This window comes from Ctenopharyngodon idella, chromosome 13 (assembly GCF_019924925.1).
Source record: "Ctenopharyngodon idella isolate HZGC_01 chromosome 13, HZGC01, whole genome shotgun sequence".
Classification (NCBI taxonomy): Eukaryota; Metazoa; Chordata; class Actinopteri; order Cypriniformes; family Xenocyprididae; genus Ctenopharyngodon; species Ctenopharyngodon idella.
The window spans coordinates 2,698,692-2,725,487 of NC_067232.1; the positions used below are offsets into that span (position 1 = coordinate 2,698,692).

The window sequence follows — 26,796 nt, forward strand, 5'->3', positions numbered from 1 at the left end:
CAACATCTTTGTGGAGATGTAAGAGAGGAAGACCAATCAATTCAGCATGTAAATAATTTTAAAAAAAGAACACACATTTTGATAATTGATAAACTGACTTAAGATGTCTTTCCATCTTTGACATTCACATACATTTGGCGAATTTCACCCAATAGTGACAGTCACATGGAACTTTCAAATTGATTGTAAAGCAGCCGTTACCCACCGCTTCCTCACTGTGGTAGAATTAATGAATAATGAACGTATAAACATTATATATATATATATATATATATATATATATATATATACACACAAAACAAATAAGCACTAATATGTTTGAAAGAAAAGCATAGTAGTTTTTTAGGGCTGGTCAATGTAAAAAATTAGAATTATTTTAGACATTATGGGGAGATGGGGGGGTTGCGAAACTGACAGGATGGCATTTTCTTTTAGTTTTCCCCTCTGTCTGACCTAAAACATTGTGTTTGTGGACATTTAGTTTGAAATGTTGACTATAAACACAGAGGTTTTTCAGATTTTTCCGATACGCCATTCTCTCCATATTTACGATTCTTTGCAGCCTTTAAACCGAAAGTAACTCAATCCCGCTAAATGTTTACTCTTTGAATTCTTGCACCTGAAAACAATACAAGTCGACACCATTATGACTAAAAGTTTGCCAAATAGTATGTCCTACTAAAGCAAGGCAGTATTTGACACTTGTAAGCATTAGGGGTGGGGCGGTTCAGATTGCTCACAGTTTGGTTTGTATCATGGTTTTAGTGTCACAGTTTCGGTACGGTTCGGTATGTGCTATGTTCAGTAAAAAATAGGACAATTGTCAAATAAAGATAAAGAAAATAAAAACAAATAATCTAACTACAAGAAACAGCACAAATAAATACATGAGAGCTAAGATACAAATAAAATAAACAATGCTTTACAGGTTTTTCAGGTATCTAACAGCTTTCAAGTACAGAAATTGAATAAAGTAATCAAATATAAAATAACACTGCATATAAACTTCTTTGAATAGTTAAATAAAGATGAAACATTATTGAAGTTACAAAAGCTATTCAGTCAAGAGTGATTTCTTTGTGCTTTGTCGTTCGATTAACATTAAAACACAGAGAGCAGGAATATTAGACTGCTTTCCCTTTAAGACATAATTCAAAGATCCAGTACACTGATACTGATACACATTCGTTGCCTGTCTCGTTTTTCTCCTAAGACATAACTATGCATACTATGTTTGTTAGGATACTCGCTAAGATGGGCATGTTGACATAATTTTTGTGTGAATTTGTCCGTTTAGGTGCAAGACTTGAAAGAGAATTTGCGCGCTGTGACGCGGCTCTCCGTGTAAGCACTTCAGATGAGTATACACAAATCTCCTCACAGAGCGCGCGAGTTCTCTTTCGCATCTTATGGATGAATGTTTAAATTGGCAAGGTTTAAATGAGTTTAGTTTAAACACAGACAGCAATGTGAGATGTTCAGGTCTCACCTGCGCTCGTGTCAGGCGCTATCAACATCCGGGTGATGACGACGTAAATGACTGGTCAGAGCTTTCGGCACGTCATTGAACATTTGTTTACAAAGTGTGACTGTTTTGTCCATTTTCTTTTGACCATCGCTGTTGTAAGGTATTGGGAAACTAGAATGCATGTCCATCGACTGAAACATACATTAGCTGAATCCGTCTGTCTGTTTTACACATTGTTGTTTTAAACAAACCATATTATAGATGCGTCGTCAGATTTGGGATAAACCGCGGTGCAAGCACGTGCCGAACTGTGGGTGGGGAACTGAACAGTTCCATTTTTTACAGCGAACTGTCCCACCTCTAGTAAGCATATAGCAGACTGGTGGGAGTGGCTTTGGATGCCAACGTGCACAGTGCATTATGGGTGTTGAAGTTTTCCTACCTATTTGGCAAAAGGGAAGTTTTCTCAGGTAACAGCGATTTAAAAAAAAAAAAAAAAAAAAAATCACCTTTCTACTGTATAGGCAGCCAAGTTTTTTTAATTTATTTAATTTATTTTTTTTAAAGCCCATTTCTCCTGTGGCAAAGTACCTCTTTGAGATTGAAATTATCTAGTCTGAAGGAGTATGAATTAATTGCTCAAGTTTAATATTAGGGCTTTAAAACAAACCCTCAATATATGAGGTATATCCTATGTGCTGCCATGCAAACACCTGTTGTATTAAAGAATAATGAGGACAGAATATGAGGCTCTTTCTTAATCAGAATGTATCCGGACTACAGGTGGGAGGAAAATGTGGTTTATGTGGCAGATAATTACAAGGCAAATTCTCAATGTCACGCTTCACATGGGATTGATGACTTTGTCATTAATGTTGTTGTTTTGACTCATTTCTTCCTGCAATGACAGCTGTTGCCCCCATTGATAAGTTTACTGGCAGCAAAAGATTAACTCCAAATTAGAAATGCCCTCCACGGGAACTCATAATTACGAATCCAGACGCACTCCATCTCTGCCAGCCACCCGCTACGGAGCCGTATGGGTGTGCAGGCTGAATCTAAAAAGATGCTTAAAGTCCAGCAATAGAGCCGGGTCTGTGGTCAAGGCCATGTTTGGTAAGTCTGGTGAGTATTTATGTGCAGGGGTCAGAAGCCCAAAGGTCATTAGGGGGATGATGACTGACACAGCACATTCCTCTGTCACTCCCACGCCACGTAGTGGTGAAAGTCTGCTCCCTTCACACGTCTACAGCCTCTCCTGCACAGGTGGCTCACATACCCAGACCTGTTCCCAGAGTTCCGAGTAGGGGACTGGAGGCAAAACACACTACACCTGTTAGGACATCTTGAACAGACGCAACTGAGGGATGGGCATTTCTGCCTTCTCAAAGGTTGGAGTAAAACTCCAGGAGAGGCCAGGGGTTCCATTGCTGCTCATGTTTCATTGTTGGTCAATGCTAGAGCTATGTAAACAGGTTGTATGCTGCGTTTATCCAATCTACTGACACTGCAAATATGCAAATAAGAGCGTTAACCCAGGGTTTAGGAATGTACAGCTTATGAATAGCCAGGATGAATTGTTAACCCAGAGTAAATTATAAGCAGTGTGAAACGTGAAGTAAGATAACCCAGGATTATGTTTACCCGGAGTTAAGAATGACCCAGGGTTAACTATTTCAAGTGTGAAAAGCCCTATTGATGAATTAGCACAAAGTAAATGTCACTTGGTTTGAGGTTGTTGTTGTTGTTTTTGTTTTGTTTTTTGTTATCTAATACAAAGGCATCCAAATATATTGTATTACACAAATATTGTGTTTTCATGATAGATTATTGTGTTACTCAACTAGATCCTGGTACATACATCTGCCAGTCACCCCCATGTGTAACCAGACCAGTCTATAGATCTAACCTCTAAAATGCCAGACATTTGCCCTTCATTGTGCTTCCATGCCAAGTAGCAGCTGGGGTTTTAGTCACACTTCCTGTGGGTGGCGACTCATTTCCTCTGAGGCTAACGTTCTCATTTCATAGTGAGCCCTCTGGTGTCAGAACGAACAGGAAACTTTCAGAAAACGCAAGCCCTGACATAATCCATGCCTCCCAGAACGGCCAATAAAGCTGTCCAGGTGAAAAGAGAGCCACTTAAACCAATAAGAAAAGGTATGAAACGACTCATTGGGGAGCTGTTGCTAAGCTTCAATTAACGAAATCCCATCTTCTGCCATTAAAGGACAGAAAGCCGAACTGGTCTCTGATCAGCGGCTGCCGAGTCTTTGTTATTCCAGTCCCTGCCGCCCACGCACATGCAGAGAGAGAGAGAGATAAATCACATTTACAGACCAAGCCTGCCGCTAAGTAATCCGTTATGACAAAACCAAATTCTTGTTTAGGTGTCTGATGATGTTTTAGTGCAATGGATGAGAAGAGGCAGATATATGACATGCTGCATCAGCCATCTGGGAGCCCAGCGTATGGCTTAACACTACGACAGAAGAAGAAAACTGACAAATACAAAAGAGAGGCTGCTTTTTGAGCGTATGGGGACATTCATCTAGAATATTAATCCTGCCAGCACCACAAAAGTTATTACTAAGTGTCGCTGACTGATGTGGCACCCATATATTGACCAATGAAGCATGATGTGCTGTTATTACGAGGGTTAAATGTTGTTCAAACTATACCACCGCAGAGGATTTGCCTGGTGGCCATCATTTACATAAGACTGCAAGTGTCAAAGATGGAAGGGCGACGATCATTTAGCCAACCATAATTCAGCACTGCCCGAGGAGACACAGCTAAACTGCAGTAGGTGGATTGTGATAGATCTTGTAATTAAATGATTCCCCTCGGGAAACACCTGACATGTTAGCACCCTCAAAGTCATCAGGCAACCCTAATGAACGAGGGTATGTTCTTCAGGCTTCATTTTCACAATGTCACACCGCATAATACATTACCTACCTACCCAGACAGGTTCTCGTCACCCACATCTTTCTTGTCATTCTCTTATTTTCGCTGAGGATCCAAAGAGCCTGCCCGTTCTGAACATCACAATGACAGAGCCAAGGTAAACTGCTGTTGCTATGGTTACCAGCCGGGCTCGTCGTCCACGGATGCTCATTGCAATTTTACGCTGCAAAAAAGAACCCTGATAGAGGGCACGAGTCCATACATCCACCCACATACACGCACAGAGCTCATAGTACATATGGGCTCTGAAGCACAGCTGCACATAAACACAGACACCCACACATACTCACTCACTATACTCACACACTCTCACTGGCCCACAATGCAACATATGCACCATGCACAACAGCACTGTGCAATTTCATCATTCAAAAATGCTCACAAAGTCCCTATGTGGTATTTTTTGTTTTTAGTAAAATATATATGTGACCCTGGTCCACAAAAAAAGTCATAATGGTCATTTTTTTAAAATAAATAAGCTTTCCATTGATGTATGGTTTGTTAGGATAGGACAATATTTGGCTGAGATACAACTATTTGAAAATCTGGAATCTGAAAAAAAAAATCAAAATATTGAGAAAATCGCCTTTAAAGTTGTCCAAGTGAAGTCCTTAGCAATGCACATCCACTCACAAAAATACATTTTTTAATATTTATGGTAGGAAATTTACAAAATATCTTCATGGAACATGATCTTTTTTAATATCCTAATGATTTTTGGCATAAAAGGCATAAAATCGATAATTTTGACCCATACAATGTATTGTTGGCTATTGCTACAAATATACCCGTGCTACTTATGACTGGTTTTGTGATCCAAGGTCACATATATGGTGAAAATTGATGCTTATGGTTAATTGTATTGTAATGAAAATGATTAAACATAATTCCCTATCAACAGTGTGAAAAACTAGATTTTACAATGCTTTGCTTCTTGCGTTTAATATTTTGACTCTAATTGGCTACAATGATGATTTGGTTCAAAATGATGGTTCCTCTGAGAGAGGGGGAGAAATATTCACAAAACTCAATAAATAAATAAATAAAAGCATGAGAGAGAGAGAGAGAGAGAGAGAGAGAGAGAGAGAGAGAGAGAGAGAGAGAGAGAGAGAGAGAGAAAGGCTGATGAAAGCATTGCTCATTTGCAGAAATTGATGATATTCTCATGGGATGTGTGCAGCTCTGGTGTAACGAAGGCTTTGCCTCATAATAAATATCCTTCATACCTGAAAGAAGCCAAGATTGAAACAGAGTCATCTCTAGCCTATGAACTGTTTGAAATTCAGAAGAGAACCTGAATGTCCACCTTCAGGTTGTGGCACATGTGACATTTTTGCTGTGAAATCTTTATTTTTATAAAGTAAACATAATAATATGTTTTATATTATTAGTAATATTTCAAGATGAACACTTACTAGACTTAAGAAACTCAGACACTTTTTTTAAAAATCGTGTTAAAATGCAAGTATCAAATACGATACATCAGGCTTTTGAGGAATGTTTGATACTTGCATTTTAACACGATTTTTATGCACGATTTTAACATGAGTTTCTTAAATCTAGTAAGTGTTCATCTTGAAATATTACTAATAATATAAAACATATTCTTATTTGTACATCTCTCAACCATCACTGTACTGCACTGCATTATTATCATTATTATTATTTGGAGATATACAAGCTATTATAATTTCATCTTACTTTTTGGCAATATAAATATCAGCAACTGCACCAAATTGCATATTTTTGCTCAGTTCGGGCCTCTGAGGTGTTTTTTTTCCTCCTCGAGTATGAGCTCAATATTCTCATATACAATATTAGCCATAAACGTCTGATGTATCAAATATGCTACTCAACAAAAAACATGCAAACTTTTTTTCTGGCTATTATTTCATATGTCAGGCTTTACAGGATTAAAAGAAAATCATGTAAAGAAATTACATCGTGTGCAGTGGATGCTGGGAGATTCTTGGCCCATGAAAGATTGCAAGCTGATTTACTGTACTGGTGTTGATTTGGGACATTATTATAGTCATAGCCCTGACACAACCAGCAGGCAGACCTTCAGTGTTCTTTTAAAGGAAGGGGCAAGAGAAGGCCGCAGGAGGAGGACACAAAGCACACATCATTCTAGGCAACTAGAATGTCACAATTCAGTCTAAGTACAGTTTCAATGCACTTTGCCTCTTAGTCTCACTCTAAACTCACACAATGGAAAAAACAACCGACATGTGGAATCGCTGAAACAAGTGCAGCTCCATCTGTAGATAAGGACGTTAGGGCACAGAGAGCTCGGATTCATACCATGGTAGAGTGGTACATACTGTTTGCATTACAGTGTCTCTGAGCATCAGTCTAGAGATGAATTTCAGCCAGGCTATCACTTTCCATCATTTACCTCAAGGAAATATGATCCACTGGTACATCCAACCCATTAAGTTGTTTAGACAGAACTCAATAGCTTAGATGGAGCCATGGGAATAACATTCATTCATATCTGTGGGTCCAAATAAAAGATCCACTTAATTTGTTTCACTTTGCTTTGAGCAAACAAATTTGTAGCTGAATCAAACATATACACATCGCTATGATCAGATGCTTTCTTTACTGCTGTTTTCTCACCGCTGTCATTTTAGTTGTGTGTTTATTCTGTTATTGAGAATAAAGCGTGCAGCATATATTTACATATTCATCTAAACGCCTCTCTCAGCAGCGTGAGTGGCTTCGGGATGTTCACTAACAACTGCAAAAGTTATTTCAAACTTCTTTTTACCCCTAAAGCAAAGAAGGAAAAAGAACTTCACTGTGAGTAGATCACAAAATGAACATTTGCTAACTCAGTTTCTCCACTCCCCCGTTCAATTTCTTCACCTTCGTTCTTAACTACTGCACATTTATGTATAAGGTTTGCAACTTCATTAAAACAATATTTGAACTCCATAACCTTAGACACAATTTCACAGATTTTCAAACCAGATCACAAAGGGCATTCTGGGTTGAGCAAGCACCCCTGAGCGGACTGAGCAAGCAAAGCAAATCTTCAGAAAGACGCTTTCCACTCTGGAGGAAATATTACCACTCTGCTCCGCTCACATGGTCTGAATCAATCACATATCCCAACACCAGAGTGACCAAATGTCACTCATGTTGTAGCTATATTGGCTACATTGTTGAGAATTAAGAGACGTTCACACTGACAGCAATTTTCTGAGACAAAGCATCCTGAATAGTCATTTTCAATGGGAATTGAGTAAAAATTTACTGTAATTTCAATTTCTTCATGTCAGTGGCATCAGTTTGCAAGAACTTGCCTTAACGGAGTAGTTCACCCAAAATGTTTTATGTTCTACAGAAGAAAGAATATGCACTGGAGCAACATGAAGGTGAGTAAATGATGACAGAATTTTCATTTTTGGGACTATCCCTTTCACGTGCGGGCACATTTACTGTTGTTCAGCAAATTTTCAAGTTCAAAATGCAGTCATTTTACTAGAAATCCATGCGATCATGAATTTTGCGTAAGGGCGAAAGATTTCCCCATGCCGATTCCACAAAATGTTCAAGTTGATTACATGAATTTATTGCATTGACCAAAAGAAGACTGCTTGGTTTAAAAGTGACTTCTGTGTGAGCTTTATACATCACTACGCCATTGACAATAGACAATTTTTTGCCCACAAAATTTCATCAAATTGTCGCCTGATCATAATTGTGAATGCTCCAAATGAAAATCATATTTAGACGGTGCACTGAGTCAGATTGAATACTTCAATAGCAAAAAAAAAAAAAAAAAAGGACAGTAAAACTGGCCATTCATGAACTAGCCACTGTGGTTAATGAAGTTAATTTCATAGTCTGCTGATACAGTTAGACACTAGTCGAGTAGGAACGTCTAATAGCGACCACAGCACTTGGTGACCTTCAGTGATTTAATTGCTTTCAGTGTGAACGGCCCATTGCAGATCAGTCATGTGCTGAAGGAGAAACACTAGACTGGACCAGTCTACTGAGGGCCCGGCTTCCCAATCTGGTCATGTACAGCGGTCACCCCACCTGAAAGATGAGATGCAGAACTGGGAGAAAAATATTCAAGTCACAATAAATGAAGGAAATAAAGCATGAACGCTGTGGAACGATGCAGACACACCACAGTGGAAAACTACAAAGCAAAATGGATTTCGTCCATAATTTGCTGAAGGTTATAAAATTAGGACTGCTCTCATTTGCATAACTTTCCCAAAGTAAATGATCTTCATTATGTGGTAAATTGACTCAATTGTTCATAGTTAATTGACCTGTCCATGTCTAGCACTATGCAGGCACTAACAGCTGTGATGATGAGCGCCACCCACACGAGCCACCGCTCAGTATTACTGCACTCCCAAAAGCCCTTTATTGCGCGAGGCATGCTAATGAGACCGTATTTAACAAAACACACGTAAATCATCTGGGTATAATCCTGACCTCTAGAGTCAGATGTATGGCTTTTCTGACAGTGATCTGACAGAAACATACAAAAACAGAAAATGTCATCAGCAGTGTACTAATTGTGTCATAGCATGTAACAAATGTTTTGTAAGGCATCAAATCCAAGTAATCAGTGAGAAAACATATACTTGGTAAAAAATGAATAAATATGAGGGTCAGGTGCTCTGAATGTGACTGTGGAAGGATGTGAGAGAGCTTGTGGGCATCGAGTGAGGCTTTAGTGGGTGTCTGTGTGTGGTCGTCTCACCAGAACTCTGCCGGTAAGGGTCTGTGCTGAGATCATGACCCCCGCCCAGTCTTTGACGGAAGTCATCCAGCCCACCTCACTGGCTGGGGCCTCATCTTTATCATTCAGGATCTTCGGTGGGCCATCAGCCTGACTGTTCATAGGATTATTCACCTTCTGTGCCTCCTGGAAAAAAAGCACAAAGGCAGAAATGTAAGCAACAGGACAGTTTTGAGATACAAACACTGTGTGGTGATATAAAATTTAGCACCATTGTGAATCTTTTGGTGGTTTTGATGAGATTTTATTCAAATTAATAAAAAAAAAAAAAAAAGACTTCACAGAAGTCTTGCCAGGCATTTTAAAATATTCAAATGTGATTATTATGTTTCTAGCATGTTATATGTTTGACAACAGTTCTTCTAACCCTAATTGATGGAGTGTGTAGCTTTTCATTTCTTAAACAACTATGTAGGTTGGTAATTTTTTAAATGTACCACATCATGGCCATATTCCAGGATGACAATGTCAAGATTCATCAGGCTCAAATGGTGAAAGAATGGTTGGGAGGGAGCATGAAGAACCATTTTCACACATGAATTGGCACCTCTGAGCCCAGATCTTAAATTCATCAAAAGTCTTTGGGATGTGCTGGAGTAGACTTAACAGAGTGCTTGACTCTTGCATTGTCAATACAAGATCTTGACCAAAAATTGATGCACCTAGAAGAAGCATCAATTTTTGGTCTTATATTAACATATAACATGCTAGAAACATAATAACCGCTGCAATAATGATCAAATCATAGTATCTTAAGCATTTGCCTATTTAAATGCAAACAGTGCCTTTTTTTCTTCTTTTTTTTTTTTTTTGGCCAGGCAGTGTATTTTGCCATAATATCACAAAGAGTTATAAATATGGAGACTTAATTTTCCAGCAACGCCATTCATCCCTAATACAAACCCAGGACACTTCCTGATAAAATGTAATATTTAAAAAAAAATCATACCAAAATAAATTAATGAAAAAATCATATAGAACTGAAACAGACATCATAAATAATATTTTAGTGTGTTATTTGTTATGAGTGCAATTTAATTAGTTATGATGATTTATGCTTTGAAGCTTCAGAAAAGGGAAAGCAGTGATAAAGAAACTTCAAAGTTCAATGCCAGAAACAGCATTCATAACACCCTATTTTTGCCTGTTTCTACAGCTTGACTCATGCTATAGTTTGACAGGTTAAAACCTAAATCACGTTAGACATCAAACTCGCTGTCAGGTTTCTGACAGCTGGGAGAGGCCTGAGAGGAAGCAGCGAGGAGAGGAGATTTTTGAGGCCCAGTAAAAGAGCATCTCTCAGACTGCCTGACGCACACAGCGCGGCTGGCGGTGTGTAGGCCGAGGCAGGGACAGCTATGATTCACAGGCTCAGGGAGTCGCCGTGGGATTCTGGGGTTACATCCGCAGGGCTAGGCAACACTTCACAGTCAGGTGGGTGGAAGAAAATACAGCCATCATGCGCTCAGTGGTGCAGCCTGATGCTTTAGAAGCTGCACTGGAGGAATCACTCATATTCAACTGTGGGGTTGGCAGCGAACTAACGCACTTGGGCAATGATGCATAAATAACAGCAGGTAATACTCTAATTTCTGCAAGAGCACAATCTTTTGAACATCTCTGTCTTCTCAGTGGGATCATGTGCTGGAACAGAATATCAGTATGATGTAAAAAGCTTTGTGTTTGGTAACAAAAACAAAGAATATTATCCAGTTTATCCCAATGAAAATGGAGTAGAGATCATAAAATGGCTAGTGATGACTGATATATCACCAGGGAAACAAACTGATAATGTAAATCATAATGTCAGTCATTATTTCTCTCATGTACAATTTGGCTTTATATCAGCCATCCCGCTTTGAAGTATTGGTATCGACATCAGTCATTGAAGAACTATATTTCCCATAAAATCTATACTTGACTTTAAACACGAATTTCACATTGTTACAAAAAAAATCGATTTCAAAAAAATGCTGTTATTTTGAACTTTCTATTTGCCTCCGTTACACTCACCCCCTAAACCTCACTCCCATCCGGGTCACGGCACCAAATGTAACCGGTCCTACCCGACCCACTCCGAGCAGGATTCGAACCAGAATCTAACAAGGATGCTAAGGCCGTGTGTCTACTAAAGCATTTTTTAGCCAGCTGAAAATGCCTAGCTGTGGGCACTTGAGAGCGATTCAGCAGCACTTTTTAGCTATTGATAAATTCATATTCCCTAAGAAAAATAATCTTGACAATTTTGTCTAGCAATACATCCCTAGAGGATGTGCAGCACTCTAGTACTGCCACAGAGGACGCTAAGCTGTGATGGAAAGATGTATGGTTCAGATGAGAGCAAAACTAATGAGAGTCTCAGGAGGAGAGAGAAACTCTTCCGTCATCAAGAGGGAAGAACAAAACACACATGCATCAGTGATATAAAACTAAACTCCAGGAGAAATAAAAAGCACTGAGCATTAATAAACTACCTGCTCAATGCAGTCCTGGTTTACCACTTGTTACAGGTGCACCAGATTCTAAAGATAGCAAGGAAGAAAAATAATTTTTGGATCTTAAGCTAATTGACTGAAACCATGAATGGAAAAAGCTGTCCAATAAAAACAGAAGTGTGAGGTGGTTTATCCCAGGACAGATATATCAGCCTGTCTTCAGGGTACAGCATCCAGTGAGGTCGTAAAGACCATATATCACAGACCGGCATGCAGGTATTTTGAACTAGACTGGCACTGCAGGAGAGCCAGACACAACCATCTGGCTCCAGAAGTTGACCACCGGCACTGCACTGCACTTTGGGGAAGTCGTGGCGTAATGGTTAGAAAGTCAGACTGGTAACCCGAAGGTTTCAGGTTCGATTCTCTATATCAACAGGAAATAACTGGGGTTCCCTTAAAGGATTAGTTCACTTTGAAATGAAAATTATCCCAAGCTTTACTCACCCTCAAGCCATCCAAGGTGTATATGACTTTCTTCTTTCTGATGAACACAATCAGAGATATTTTAATAAATATCCTGATGCATCTGGGCTTTAAAATGGCAGTGAACAGGGGTTATGAGTATGAGCTGAAGAAAGTGCTTCCATCCAAATCAATCCATCATAAACGTGTACTCCACACGTCTCCGGGGGTTAATAAAGGCCTTCTGAAGCGAAGCGATGCGTTTGTGTAAAAAAAAATAAAAAAAATCCATATTTATCCAAGTTATGAAGTAAAATATCAAGCTTCCGCCAGACTACCTTCCCTGTTCAACATACGAAGGAAGTGTAAAACTCTTGCAGCTCAAAAAGCTTACACTACGTCCTATGCCTTCCCTATTCAACTTATGGAAAAAGTGTAACTGATGCAATGCCAGTTTACACTTTCTTCATAACCTGAATACGGAAGGCAGTCTAGCAGAAGCTAGATATTTTACTATATAACTCATAATGATTTGCTAATGGGGAGGCTGGTGTTTTAATTTGTGATTGTCAAAAAACAATCAAGTAAACTAGTCCTAAAATATGAGCTTGTTGTTAAGCAGATCAGATTTCTCTGTCGTTCATAGGAACTTAACCTTCAATCCACAGTCGCGGCAGGAATAGGTCAACAAAGGTGTGCTCTGCCTGTCCATCACACTCCAAAATATATCCCCATCTCCTCAAGCCTCCTCTGCCACATTGCACACATGCTTGGACCTGTCACTTGGTGTAAATACTGTAGTTGGTGTGCTGTGCCCACAGCGTGTACACTCAGATCAAGTTTCATTCTGATCGGATATCACCATGTGCTCAGCCTAGCCTGGAAAGTAAATCTTTGAGTATGTTAGCAAAGCCACTCAAGATCTGAATCTATCGAGTTAATGAGAGCTATGCAGGGAAACAAATATAAAATCCACACACCAATCATTTTAAATCAAACGTGAATAAATTAGTAAAAAAAAAAAGACTAAAAGTGGGTTTTATTTTACTTTGAATTATTTTAATTGATTAAAAATAATAATAACAACAACAATACTAACAGCCAAAATTTTTGACTCACCAGTGTATGAGTAATCTCTTACATAAATATAAACAAGTCTGAGTTTTACACAAATATATTTTGACTCAAATGAGGCTGTTTCATTTTTGGTTTGTCAGCCACGCTCGGGCAATCACGCTGCACACTCAACAAACACACTGTCAAGAAGTAAATTTGTCAAGTTTAAAGCCGATTACTACATAGAACATTCATGCTAACTCCACCTAAATCACAGTTCTCAAGCGCCACATGCGAAAGAGAAAGCTGTGAGCTGAGAGAGGTGTGGCGGTGTGTGCCATGAATTATACATAAGGTCTCAAACTGATGGCTGTGCAGATTCGAGCAGACAATGCAAACAAGAAACAGTTTCCACTTCATTTGAGTGCTCTGTGTGAGTGATGAAGAAGAGGGGCCGTGGAACAGTGAGCCATGGGATACTCCATCAGCTATTTTTTCACCTGTGATGTCAAAGCCTGAGCTGCATAGGGCAAATCCAGCCCTTTTCACGATGCAAACAGACAGAAGGCCTTAAGCAGACCAAGACCGAGCAGTCAACACACTGAATTTAGGGTGACCTTGTTTCCTGACCTCAACATTGTTTTTCTAACAATCTGTTCTAGGTCAGACGGGGCATTAAAGTTCAGCTAATTAAGAGTTTCCACTGCCATTTTTGTGCCTAACAGGGGAAATGAATTTGTTAAATGGTCAAATAGGATCCGTATATCTATATTTATCCATTTGTATTGATCTATCTATATCTACCCATTTATCTATATTCATCTATTTATCCATATCCATATACAGGTATTGAACGATGAAACTGAAACACTGGCCAATATAGTGTTGGAGGTTTCACGCCTTTACATGTGCAGCCCGGTGGCCGAGTGTGAAGGTTGAATTAGCAGAGCAGCAGCACAGCTGTATAAAATACTGCAATCCACACAACATAATGGGAGACATTATAGAGTTCAAAAGAGGACAAATTGTTGGTGCGCATCTTGCTGGCTCATCTGTGACCAGGACAGCAAGTCTTTGTGGTGCATCAACAGCTATGGTATCTAGGGTAATGTCGGCATACCACTTCATAGGACGAACCACATCCACCAGGAGTCTGAAAGGCTGTATGAAAGGGACGTCCAAGTATTAACCAGAAAACATAAAACCACAGCTGGCCAACTCACTGAAGAATTAAATGTGCACTCCGACTCTCCTATTTCCACCTAAACTGTTCGTCGGGAGCTCCACAGAGTCAATATTCAAGGTCGGGCTGCTATAGCCAAACCTTTGGTCACTCGAGCCAATGCCAAATGTCAGTTTGCCAACAGTGCAAATCTTGGGCTGTGGACAATGTGAAACATTTATTGTTCTCTGATGAGTCCACCTTCACTGTCTATCCCACATCCGTGAGAGTTACGGTGTGGAGAAGTCCCAAAGAGGCTTAACACTGGACTGCTGCGTGTCCAAAGTGAAGCATGGGGGTGTATCAGTGATGGTTTGGGCTGAAATATCATGGCATTTCCTACTGTGCTTAATGGGCGTGTCACTGCTGAAGACTACTGGAGGGCCATGTGCACTTAAAAGGTTCAAACATTGTACCCTGAAGGGATAGCCATGTATCAGCATGATAAAAGCACCAATACACACAGCAAGACTTGTGACAGAATGGCTTAATGAACATTAAAGTGAAGTTGAACATTTCCATTGACCTGCACAGTCACCAGATTTAAAGATTTTTAAAACACTTTGGGGTATTTTGGAGGAGCAAGTCACAAAACATTTTCCTCCACCAGCATAGCATAGTGACCTGGCCACTGTTCTGGAAGAGGAATGGCTCAAAATCTCTCTGGCTACTGTTAAGGACTTGTATCTGTCATTCCCAAGATGAACTGATGCTGTAGGTCTTTTGGCTGCAAAAGGAGGCCCTACACCATACTAATAAATTTGGTCTAAAACCAGGTGTTTCAGTTTCATTGTCCAAGCCCTGTATTTATCCATATCTATCCATCCATCTGTTCACACATGATCTCTAAATGGTAATTTACTAGTAAAGACTGTATGTATAAAAAGGGCTAATATTTATTTATCCATTTCTCAATCTATATCTATTCATCTCTCTCTCTTTTTATCTCTATCCATCCATCCACCTATCCCTCCCTCTTACACACCTTCCATCATCTCTCTCTCTTTTTATATGCAAGCAAACAAAACAGATAAATGTTGCAGTAAATGTAATTAACTATAAATGAAATGAAAGACGTTGCACATTTTGACAGCTGAAACAGGGTTGACTGTGATATGCCCTCACTTGGGAGTTCCAGTAATAATGAATGGCAGAGAGCAGGTCATGTGACCAAGGCTGATCTAACAAGACTTGGCTTTAGAGCAGCTGTTCCGGCGACTTCCATTTGCATCACTGGGGAAAACTGTACTCCATAGCGAGTGCTATTTTAAGCTTCACCCAGGGAGCTGGAAAAAAAACAGTAAATCCGAACATGCTCTGTTTCCCATTTGCTATTTTAATATCAGTACAGTTAACCAATATCACAGGGTGACAATTTCACACTACAACATTGTAAAACAGATAGCAGCAAATAGTTACAAACCTAAAAAAAAAAAAAAAAAAAATCTATAATTTGTTTGCTTTTCTAATTTCAGAATGACTGTGACATTCATACACAACATTATTTTGCTGATTTAAAAATAGTTGTTTGGTGATTATACTAAAAATAAGGATAAACTATTTCCCTAGTAACTCATTTATAGAGTATACATCTATTCTTTCTTACATCAATTCCAGATTGTCAGATCTCACCAGCAATCAGCACCATATACAATCAGGGGTCTACAACAAGACCTGAGGTAAAGGAAACCCCTGAGAGCAATCAGCACTTATGAGCACTACGCAAAGATGCAGGCGAGACCATCATACACTGACTGACACAACCAGGTCACCCCCTGTGCTAAAAACCACTTAGTCCAAATGGGAAGCTCTACAGAGAGTGGTGAAAAGTTAAAAAAAAAATGATACAGGTCTCAAAAGGAGTTTGGTAAGATATGTTCTTAAATGACAGTAACATCGAAAAGAACATAAGCTGGAGGAATACCAGTGATTGGAGGAGGAGCTACAAAGACAACATCTTCTGATTGTCCTAAATCAGAGCACTAATGCTAATTATAATCTACTTCTAAAATCAGAGGGAAATCAGGTTAAAACAATGCTGCTCAACCCCCTAAACCTAAAATCTGATTGGTTGTGATAAATGTTGACCAACAAAAACACTTATCTAGGACCACGTCCTACTTGAGTAAATCACATTAAGTGTGGTGCCAGAGAGGATTCTCTGGTGAACAGATAAGTAGATGAATTGCAAAATAAAGAGAATGTATACAGCTATTATTTTTATGTGAACTGCTCCTTTAAGGCAGAATCTTAAACCTCCCTTCTGTCTGATTCAGGTTTAGAGCTTAAAGCAGGGATGCCATGGGCTTGATTTGAGGATTACACAGGTATGAGACAACATAATCTACGCCTCTGGTTGGACGTGCCTGCCTGTGATGCCAGACTATTTATATTATTATTATTCCAGAGTATCTTATCTCATTTCACACTCACACCAGGCCAGTAAAATAACACATCCAGTGTTGAAACATGAAGCCTCAGCACAGTACAAATCCCTGCCTTAACCACAAGATATTATTATGACCAACACAACCCTTCTGTTTCATTATTACACATGTTCACATCTCCCCTCATGGCATGAGATTTAACACTGTCATAACGTTTTTTTCTTCTAATTGTTATAAAGATCATTTTCATTTTAACATTAAAATATAAAGGATTAAAACATTAACATTAAACAGCAAACACCTCAAAAGAAGAACGAAAAACAGCTACTCGTTTGAACCACACCACAATGATCACTTATCAGCTCGAGCATAGAGCGAAAGCATTTATTTACTGACTGTCTCAATCACATGATCACTAAAGAGCACTGTGAAAAGCATTCGAGTTTGGCGGAGTTCTCTCATACAAACCACAAATCAAATGCCTTGTGATTTCGGCCAGATGAAACAGCGCTGACATTCTCAACAACACTGACTCTGAAAACAGGAGATGATTATGCCGCAACGATACAGTTAGAAGGCTTTTCAATTCACAAATCACACACCTTTACCATGGATTTACTGTATTAACATAACTGTAACCATGGTATTGTGACAGAAATATGGGATATTCATAGCCTATCGAATTTTATTATATTATTAATGTAGATATTAAATGTATTCAAGAAGTAATGGAATATACAGTATTTTTTTTTAAGCTATAGTAGTTTTAGTGCATTTGTATTATCATAAATGTCTTTATGTCTTTATAACAAATACCATAGAAACAATATAGTTACTTTTTACCACGGTACTGAGGTACAACGTGTGGTTTTATCAGTGGATAGATGATCCAAATACAACCCGAATTCTGGAAATGTTGGGATGTTTTTTAAATTTGAATAAAATGAAAACTAAAAGACTGTCAAATCACATAATTTTCCTCCATCTCTGACTGTGTGTGTGTGTGTGTGTGTGTGTGTGTGTGTGTGTGTTATCTTCCTTAAACATACAAAAAAATCGAAAACTAATAAAATGAATTGTTTGTTATTTTGATAACTAACAATTTAAAAGAAGGGCAATCAATACCACATACATCCAATCATATTAGCTTCTACAACACTAATAACTACGATAAGATGAGCTGCATAAACTAAAACAAAACAAACAAAAAAACAAAAAAACAGTAACATCTACAAAGCAGATTTTTAAGGGACCTTGTAAACAGTGGCAGTTTCTGCCAGAACCAAATTCATCATGTATGCGGGAGAACAAAAGTCTGCAATGCTTTTAACACAATTGTTTGGAAGAGACTGCCCATTTCCATTACAGCTCAAGAACTCTGAAAACAGGCCGCAGACCCAGGGAGCGTCATCCTCTCATATCTCGCCTGAAACACAAGCCAAACGCAGAGGATGCACTGCCTGTGCATTAGTGCTACTCTGCAGAGCATCCAGGCCGCATGTACTACTATTCTCTACATGATTCATAACACCGTCCCATTGATATATGATTATCAGCCCCAGTGCTCTCAGATAAAGACACATCCTCTAAATGAATGTTGCGGTTTCCCAAGGTCAGGACTCGGATCTCTGCTTCAATGATGTTCGCTGATGATAAACATGTACTAGTCAACATAAAAGTCTGTTGTCTTGGTCTATGTTGTGGATCCCTGCTGGAGCATCTGTGGTGGAATAATTGAGACCGGAGGGCTTTGGGAGAATCTGACCTTGTTTTCCAATGCGTGTTACCTGCCAGCAGCAATGGCAGATTGGAATATGAGCAAGATCCAGTGAAAAGGGACAGGCAAATGATGAGAGACTCAAGCTCTGTGGCTTGAGGAAAGGAAATACCTCTCTAAACCTTAAAAAAAGCCTGGATGGTGCTGGACAGACAATCTGCATCTGATGGATCTGTATAAACTAAGTGAAATCACCCCCAAATAACATTAATACAGTTGCAATTCACTTATATCCACTCACACCGCTGATGTATTACTTAAATTACTGTCCTCATTAGGAACTAATGTTGCACTGTGCCTTTAAGAAAACGCTGCCTTAAATAGAAAAGCAATAAAGATCTTCACAAATTATCCCTACAATAAACCAACAATCAGGTCATTCAATTCTGTTCCTGACAGGGTGAATCTCTTTCCTCAGACACTTCAATGTGAAGATATTTCTGTGATGACAAAGGAAGACCATTTCAAGCCAGTGAAGTAAAACCATAACATGTAAGAATTTAAGTGAACAGACAGTTCCTCCTCTAAGGGCATTTGACACATGGTATAAAGACAAGGTCACACGTAAATATTATGAGGGTTTTTTTATACACTTCTGAGGAAAGTGTGAGTGGTGCATGCAAAATTTTGTGCCACCTTTAATCACATTTAGATTTACAATCATTTAGCAGATTTTTTTTTATTTATTTTTTTTATCCGATTTACAAACAAGGAAATACACAAGCAATTAATCATACAGAAGCCAACAATATTAGCAGTGGCACAAATTTCAGGAGTAAACCAGTGTAGAACAAAAGCTAGAGCAGATTGGTAGCTTTGTAAATGTATAGAACTGATAATTGTTCATTAATTAGTTTAACTGCATTATGTTGATTAATTAGTTGATTAAGTGCATAACAAGTCTAATCACATAGAACCAGGGATTTGACAAAACAAAACAAAACCTAAAGCATTTAAACTCTGCATGGACATCTAAATAGGAAAACTATGGAAGCTCGTTTCTGCCACTGAATAAAAAATAAAAAAGTGTGACTTTTTATTTGACTTTTTTCTCATAATTGCGAGATATAAATTTGCAATTGCGAGTTATAGAGTCAGAATTGCATGATATAAAGCTACAATTGCATGTTATAAAGTAGGAATCACGAAATACAAACTCGCAATTGACCGTTCGCAAAGACACCCCCCCTCCCCCCTTTAGTTACTGTTGCTATGTCCGACAAGTAACGCCGCTTTCACGGCACACTTCATGTTCTCACGCAGTGAAAAATACATCACAGAGCAAAGAGGACGAGCAAGACAGAGCAGGCTACTTTTGATATGAAACAAAGTCTTGAATTTCAAATTTTGTAATTTTTAAAGAAATTTAAACAAAAAAATACCATTTTGTGGCTCTTTACAATGTTGTGACAGACCGCTGTAGCACCTCAGTTCAAGCGGCTCGTGAACCAATCATCTCTTCCTACTAGTTAATTTATAGCATCAAATAAACATGAATGAACATCAGAAGGAATGTTGTTTCAACCGCGGAAAGACGTCAGTACATACCATTTTTTCAAATTCAAGTCCACCGACGTTAATCTACTAACTCCTACTAACTCCCGACTGCTTTGTTGGACAAAACGGCGGATTCGGCGTTATGGTCAGATCACCTGTCAATCAAACTCCTGGCGAAGGGTCAATTCTGACTTTTTTTCCTCAGAATTTTAAGTTTATATCTCACAATTCTAACTTTTTTTGCTAAGAATTGGACTTTATAACTCACAAAAAAGCCAGAATGTAAAGAAAAATTGCGAGAAAGAAAGTCAGAATTGTGAGATAAAAAGTCACAATTTTCTTTTAAATTGTTTTATTCCATGAAGGAAACAAGCTTCAGTAGAAAACTATCAAATTGGCTATTGATCAAAATCTTTTCTATTTATTAAGACGAAATGAAGGCGTGGAGAAAATCTCCCATTTAATAACATTTATTAGCACATGTCTCTGATGTGTCACTGTTCCTACAATTTCCTCTTGATTTCTCTCTCTGTCCCATAACCCAATCATTTTGGAGGGCAACTCCATTTTTCCTACTGCTGAAAAATAACAAACACTATTTTTACTGAAGGGCATGGCTCCAGCAAATGTGTGTATGTGCTTGGTACAGTAATTGGTTCCCATCTCTCGCAGGGTGAGATTTGTGTCAGGGCTGGTTAGCTGTTCTTTATATCAGAAGCCTCAGAGAGCAGCCAAATCTCCACACCATGAAACTCATATCTAGGTTTCCAGCTCCTCTATCAGCGTTCAGTAAGCACAGCGCTGCATGTCACATGACTTCAGACTGACCTACACTCACATATGTGCAGAATTTCAACAACTACACATGACTATATGGTATACACACAGGATGATATTTTTCTTCTTTGATCAGATATATTATAAACACTTAAAAAAAATTGAGACATTCCTTCATGTATGTCACATGTTCTGTTCTGTTGTGAACATTTGAAGACATCTAAATGTTTTACACAATGTTTGAACAGCATCTTGACACGCATCAGTGTTCTAATCCAAGTTTACCACGAGACGCTTGTGCTGTCAATCTAGGCGTAGTGACTGAGTGCTCTTCCCACCAAACACAACAGTCTTTTCCAGCGCTGTCAATCAAGAACAGACACATACAAACCCCTCAAGCATTCGTAATGAGTCTTTCCTCTTATGTCAGTATTACCGCAATCTGGCTCAACCATCTTCGAGCACCTGTGATGAGCCGGCAGTCAGGTCAACCTTAACAATGGCTGAAAAAAGGACCTTAGAGCCATAGGAAGTTGACCTGGCTTCTCTCTGAAAAGAGTGCAAGCATAGTGCAAAGAAGATCAATGACGTTCTCTAAGAACAGTGTTTAGAACAGTTTTCTTGCTGAATTTTTTAAAATGGCAAAGTCTAAAGGTAAGCCTATAAATATATAAGCGGCTCAGTTAACATACAAGTTGCTCAGTTCACTCTTGTGCGGATGCTGTGCTGGTATCTCAAGTGCTTGCTAAGCTACGGACAATAACCTATTCCAGGGCCGGTTCCACAGCTTTAAATATTTCATGACAACATACGTTAACATGCAAGACACTTAGAGTGGCCCATCTGTCCTGCAGAGCTTCATTCATTGGCAGAATAAATGTGAATTATTTCAGGTTCAGCTAGTTCATTTCTTACTAGATATACACTATATTTGTTTTAGTGAGAGGAACTGTCATCAGAGAAAGTAGCATTTGTATTGTGGATGTTGCAAGTGCTTGCAACAACTATCTAAATCCATTTAAACAAATAAGGCATGACCCTGACATCTCCCAGAATTCATTGTGTTGTGTTTACAGTGAACAGCCACTTACTCAGACTAAAAAAAAAGGTTCTCTCAAAAAACAGCACCAGCACTTAAAAATAAAAATAAAAAATAAACTAACCAAGTTCAATGCGGCCTCGATGGCAAAAGTGTGTAAATCTTTGAGTTTATAGCAAATCGATTCAATTCACAATTCAATGTTTCTCAATTCAATTCAACAGTGGTCTTCATTTCCATTCAAAATTATTTAATTCAATTTGAATTGATAAAATACTTCCCCAAATGTACCTTGCACAATAAAAGACACTATTTCAGTATATATAACTTGTAAAGACAGGCAATAACTACATTTCTTAAATATATAGTTTAGTTAGAATACCAAAAAAAGACTAAGAAAAATGAAATACATAAACATTGATCAACACACAAGGAGCTCATCAAATATGGCCAAACAGAAGCTTGACCGTACTTGCTTGACACGCAAGAACCAATGAAAAGCCTAAATTAAATCTGTTTATCATATAAAGCAATTGTGTCTCTTCAGAAGTCTTGGATTATACTGCTCAATTCATATGGATTACCTGTATGATTTTTATTCTTGCTAAAGCCATCTATCATGTAAAGCCTCTATCATTCCTCTTATCCCTTCATCCTGCCATTCCCATCATAAAATACACAGAAGACATAAACGTCAATATGAAAACAGTACAACTGTGGACGCCCTCCAGAGAGTCCAGGGCCACGGTGACGGACAGACCGCTGATTACTGCACCAGACCCAAGCAGCTTTCATTACTGCTCTCTATGCTTATGCTGCACTTTCCTCTCTGATGGATGAGCTAAAGGAGAGGTGGAGGTTTAGGGCTGGAGAAAAGGATAACAGAGTGTCATGTGAGGGACAAGCATGCATGGAGGGAAGCCATGGACATATATTACTGGGGGACACAGTAGGGATCCCAAGATCTTTTTGCTTTTTTTCCAGGCGTATACAGAAATTAGCACATTTACCCAGATGCATGAATGCATGGACAGACCTCCCTCATTTCTTGCAGTTTAATGGAGATTCTCGACAACTGTATTTTCCTCCTCAGATTAGCAGGTAGCAGTTGGACTGAGAGACCAGAAACATCACAATATGAAAGTGTCATCAATTCCTTTGTAAACACTGCAGTTGGTTTGATAATTGCAAGCACAGAGGTGCAGCTTTAATTTCAGTGGTGGACGAAGCACACAAATCAAGTACTTGAGTAAAAGTACAGATACCTTAATAAAATATTACTCCAGTAAAAGTATCAAGTATTCCTTTTAAATTATACTTGAGTAAAAGTACAAAAGTACTTGATTTTAATTGTACTTAAAAGGTTAGTTTACCCAAAAATGAAAATTCTGTCATTAATTAGTCACCCTCATGTCGTTCCACACCCGCAAGACCTTCGTTCATCATCGGAACACAAATTAAGATATTTTTGATGAAATCTGACAGGTATATGACTCGTCCATAGACAGCAATTTAACCGACACTTTCAAGGTCCAGAAAGGTAGTAAAGACATCGTTAAAACAGTCAACGTGACTGCAGTGGTTCAACCTTAATGTTATGAAGCAAGGAGAATACTTTTTGTGCGCAAAAACAAAACAAAAATAATGACTTTATTAAACAATATCTTCTCTTCTGTCATTCTCCTACGTTGTTTATGTCCAGCACTTCCAGGTTCTACGTCAGAGCGTGACTCATTATTGCCAGGCTCCTGTGTCAGCATCACACACATACGCCCTGCTGCTCACGTGTGCAGCTTTGGTCAATACTGAGCCGGCGTTTGGACATAAACACGGAAGCCTTCACCGTGCTTACTGCAGCAACTACGTGAGGATAATGACAGAGAAGAGATTGTTGAATAAAGTCATTATTTTTGTTTTGTTTTTGCGAACAAAAAGTATTCTCGTCACTTCATAAAATTAAGGTTGAACCACTGCAGTCACATCGACTGTTTTAATGATGTCTTCAGTACCTTTCTGAATATTGAAAGAGTTGATTATATTGCTGTCTATAGACGAGTCACATGCCTCTCGGATTTCATCAAAAAATATCTTAATATGTGTTCCGAAGATGAACAAAGGTCTTATGAATCAGACATTAATACACAAATGTTGACATGTCCACATTCAAGCATTTCATACAATGGGTTTAAACAGCTCACCCTTTTACAGTATATTTAGTTCACAAACAACTGACAGTCGTGACCTATGTATGATTTTCATTTACAAAAATAAATATTAAATTCTGCATCAGTAACTTACTTTTCGTGCCATCAGTCGTGCGCACTCGATCCGAGGATCTTCCATTCTTGGCTCATTTTGAGTCAGAACGGAGTAAAAAGTACAATATTGTGCTTTAGAATGTGGTTAAGTAAAAGTTAACGTTTTTTTTTACTCTGATAAAGTACAAATATTTGAAAAAAGTACTTAAGAACAGTAACAAAGTAAAAATGCTTTGTTAGTGTCCACTACTGTTTAATGTAACTGTGCTAATGAACACTCTCAGATCATCATTTCACTTATATTTCAATTCTGATGTCCAAGTGGGTGAGTTGTTTACTTTGTAATTAGTCCATCCATTTCCATCAGTTTGACTCATTTACGCTTATTTGTGGACTAGCAGCAAACATGACAAGCAGGCATTATCCTGCTAACTGGGTAATCAGACAGCCATGGTACTGAGGTGGCCTTGTCTCTTTTAATATGAATTTACATATATGTTTGTGTGTGTGTGCGGGTTTTGTTGTTAGTCTCATTTCGACTAAATATCTAAATATCGACCAAAGATGAAAAGCTTTTTATATCATTAAACTGACATGTCACATAACAAATAATGATTCCTTCTGCCAGAGGCCGGCCGGAAGCGTAACACAAGATTTAGATAAGGAGCATTTGAGTCAGAGGATTTCCTTATTTTAAATCATTTAGTTTTAGGCTGCAAATGCCCTCTATTCCTCTTATTACTGCTTTTGCTCTTTTATGAACTGAAACTGCACATTACAGTTTTTGTTTGTTTTTTAATATCCCTATTTTACATATTTCCCTCTGAATATCACCCTGGAAGTGTGCACCAAGCAGAGCATGCTGCCAGTGCGATAGATCAATGCTTTGAGGTGAATTGAGCAGTGCTCTGCGGAGTGTAAACTGGGCCAAGGGGATCGTCTGAGGCATGCTGTCTTCAGTCCCAACTTCATCACATTAGTTCACTTTCACGAACTCTACATACTGTAGACATGAACAACTCACTCAGGCTGTCTCCTCTGCTAATAGACTCATTTGTCGACCCTTATTATTATCGTTAATGCAATTCGACTCAAAAAGCATGGATCGCTTTATATGTCATTGAATAGTTTTTGTTGATATTTTGAATTAGAATTTATTTTTGTATTTTCTGTTTTATTTTAATTTTAGGCGCAGTTTTACTAATACTCATGTGTTTTTGCAGTTTTTATTAGTTTTTTTTTTTTTTTAAGTTTTATAGTTGTAGTTTATTTAGTTTTAGTTTTTTTTTTTTGGTACTTCGACTTGGAATGAAAGAAAATTATAAATGCTGCCTTTTTTATATTTTATATGGAGGACAGAAATTTTTTATTAATAGTATAGTACATAGTGAAAGCAGAATATATATATATAGTGCTTTCATACAGCTTCAGAAAATAGAGAATGACTGAACTGAAAGATAAGCACAGTTGAACTGCTAAGCCCATGACCTAAAGGCAGCTGCCAAAGTGCATTGTGGGAAATCTTTCTCTCAGCTGGGAGAGTCTGGCCCTGGCACTGCTGTTTTGAGATAAGAGAACATGGATTCTCCCTTAAGTCAGCAAAACGCACAGGCCACGCTAGAGAAAGCCCGGACGTTCCTACAATTTTGCCCTCCGTTGTCTGAACAGGGGCTGTGTTGGGGCAAATTATGATAAGAAGTGACGAAAACATTCACATGAGATGATCTGAATCAACTCCTTTATAAACCATCCAACAGAGCAGAATAGACACACACACACACACTATCTCAATAAACTTTGCTGAGCTGCTATAGGCATAAGCACATACATCAAGGTTCCTCAAATCCAGTCCCTGGAGGGCCACTGCCTTCCAACCGAAATCAAAGTCACCTGAACAAGCTAATAATGGTATTCAAAGTTCTGAAAAATTTCAGGTAAGAGAGGGTTGATCAGGGTTTGAGCTAAACTCTACAGGACAGTGTCTACCATTAAAATATGGAATATTAGTGCCAAACCAGCTGTCTATGAAGGCAGTTTTTAAGACATCTTAGACACACTCCTGACATAAAGGAGTGTGCAACTTAATTATGCTGTCCCGGAGCATAACAGGGATGGCAATCCCAGAATGCATTGCAACAAACTCAGTGAAAATAGACCCAAGAAGGCTGACAAAGTGAATGAAAATGTAATAATATTATAAAATAAAATTAATTAATTATAAAACCATGTCCAATCTAATTTAAAATCTTGCCCAATTTTTGTGTATGTTATGTATTTTTGTGCTTATTAAGGGGCCCGACCAATTGTGCTGCACAAGTGAAGCCAAATTGTTTTGATCACCCCCAGGTGGCTGGATGCAGTATAGGTCATAAACCCCGCCCTATCCATGTAATCTAATGGGACGTGAGGCAAACTAAACAATCAAAATACACTTCAAACTTCACACTGACATAATGAGTTGTTCCACAGTAAACTGTACTAACCAATTCTGCAGTAGTGTGGGCGGAGCCTTGATACCACGGCTCCACTTCACGCTCACTGCTGCGCAGACTCAGGTTCCAAGATGTCAGCGCCATATTGGGACATTGGCAGCTTCACTTTTCTACAATGGAAGAGAGTGAAGATGCGTCGTCCATCTTTTTTTACAGTCTATGGGCCTGACTTACTACAA

General features: G+C 38.6%; 1 protein-coding gene across 2 annotated transcripts in view; it reads right to left on the reverse strand.

Annotated features, from left to right (window-relative positions):
* Positions 1 to 26,796, reverse strand: part of kcnma1a (potassium large conductance calcium-activated channel, subfamily M, alpha member 1a) — a 129,945-nt gene that overhangs the window by 73,939 nt on the left and 29,210 nt on the right. For both annotated transcript variants that reach the window (XM_051918126.1, XM_051918127.1), the window contains exon 2: positions 9,174 to 9,338. In XM_051918126.1, coding sequence (XP_051774086.1) covers positions 9,174 to 9,338 — 165 coding nt within the window. The remainder of the gene's footprint in view (positions 1 to 9,173; positions 9,339 to 26,796) is intronic.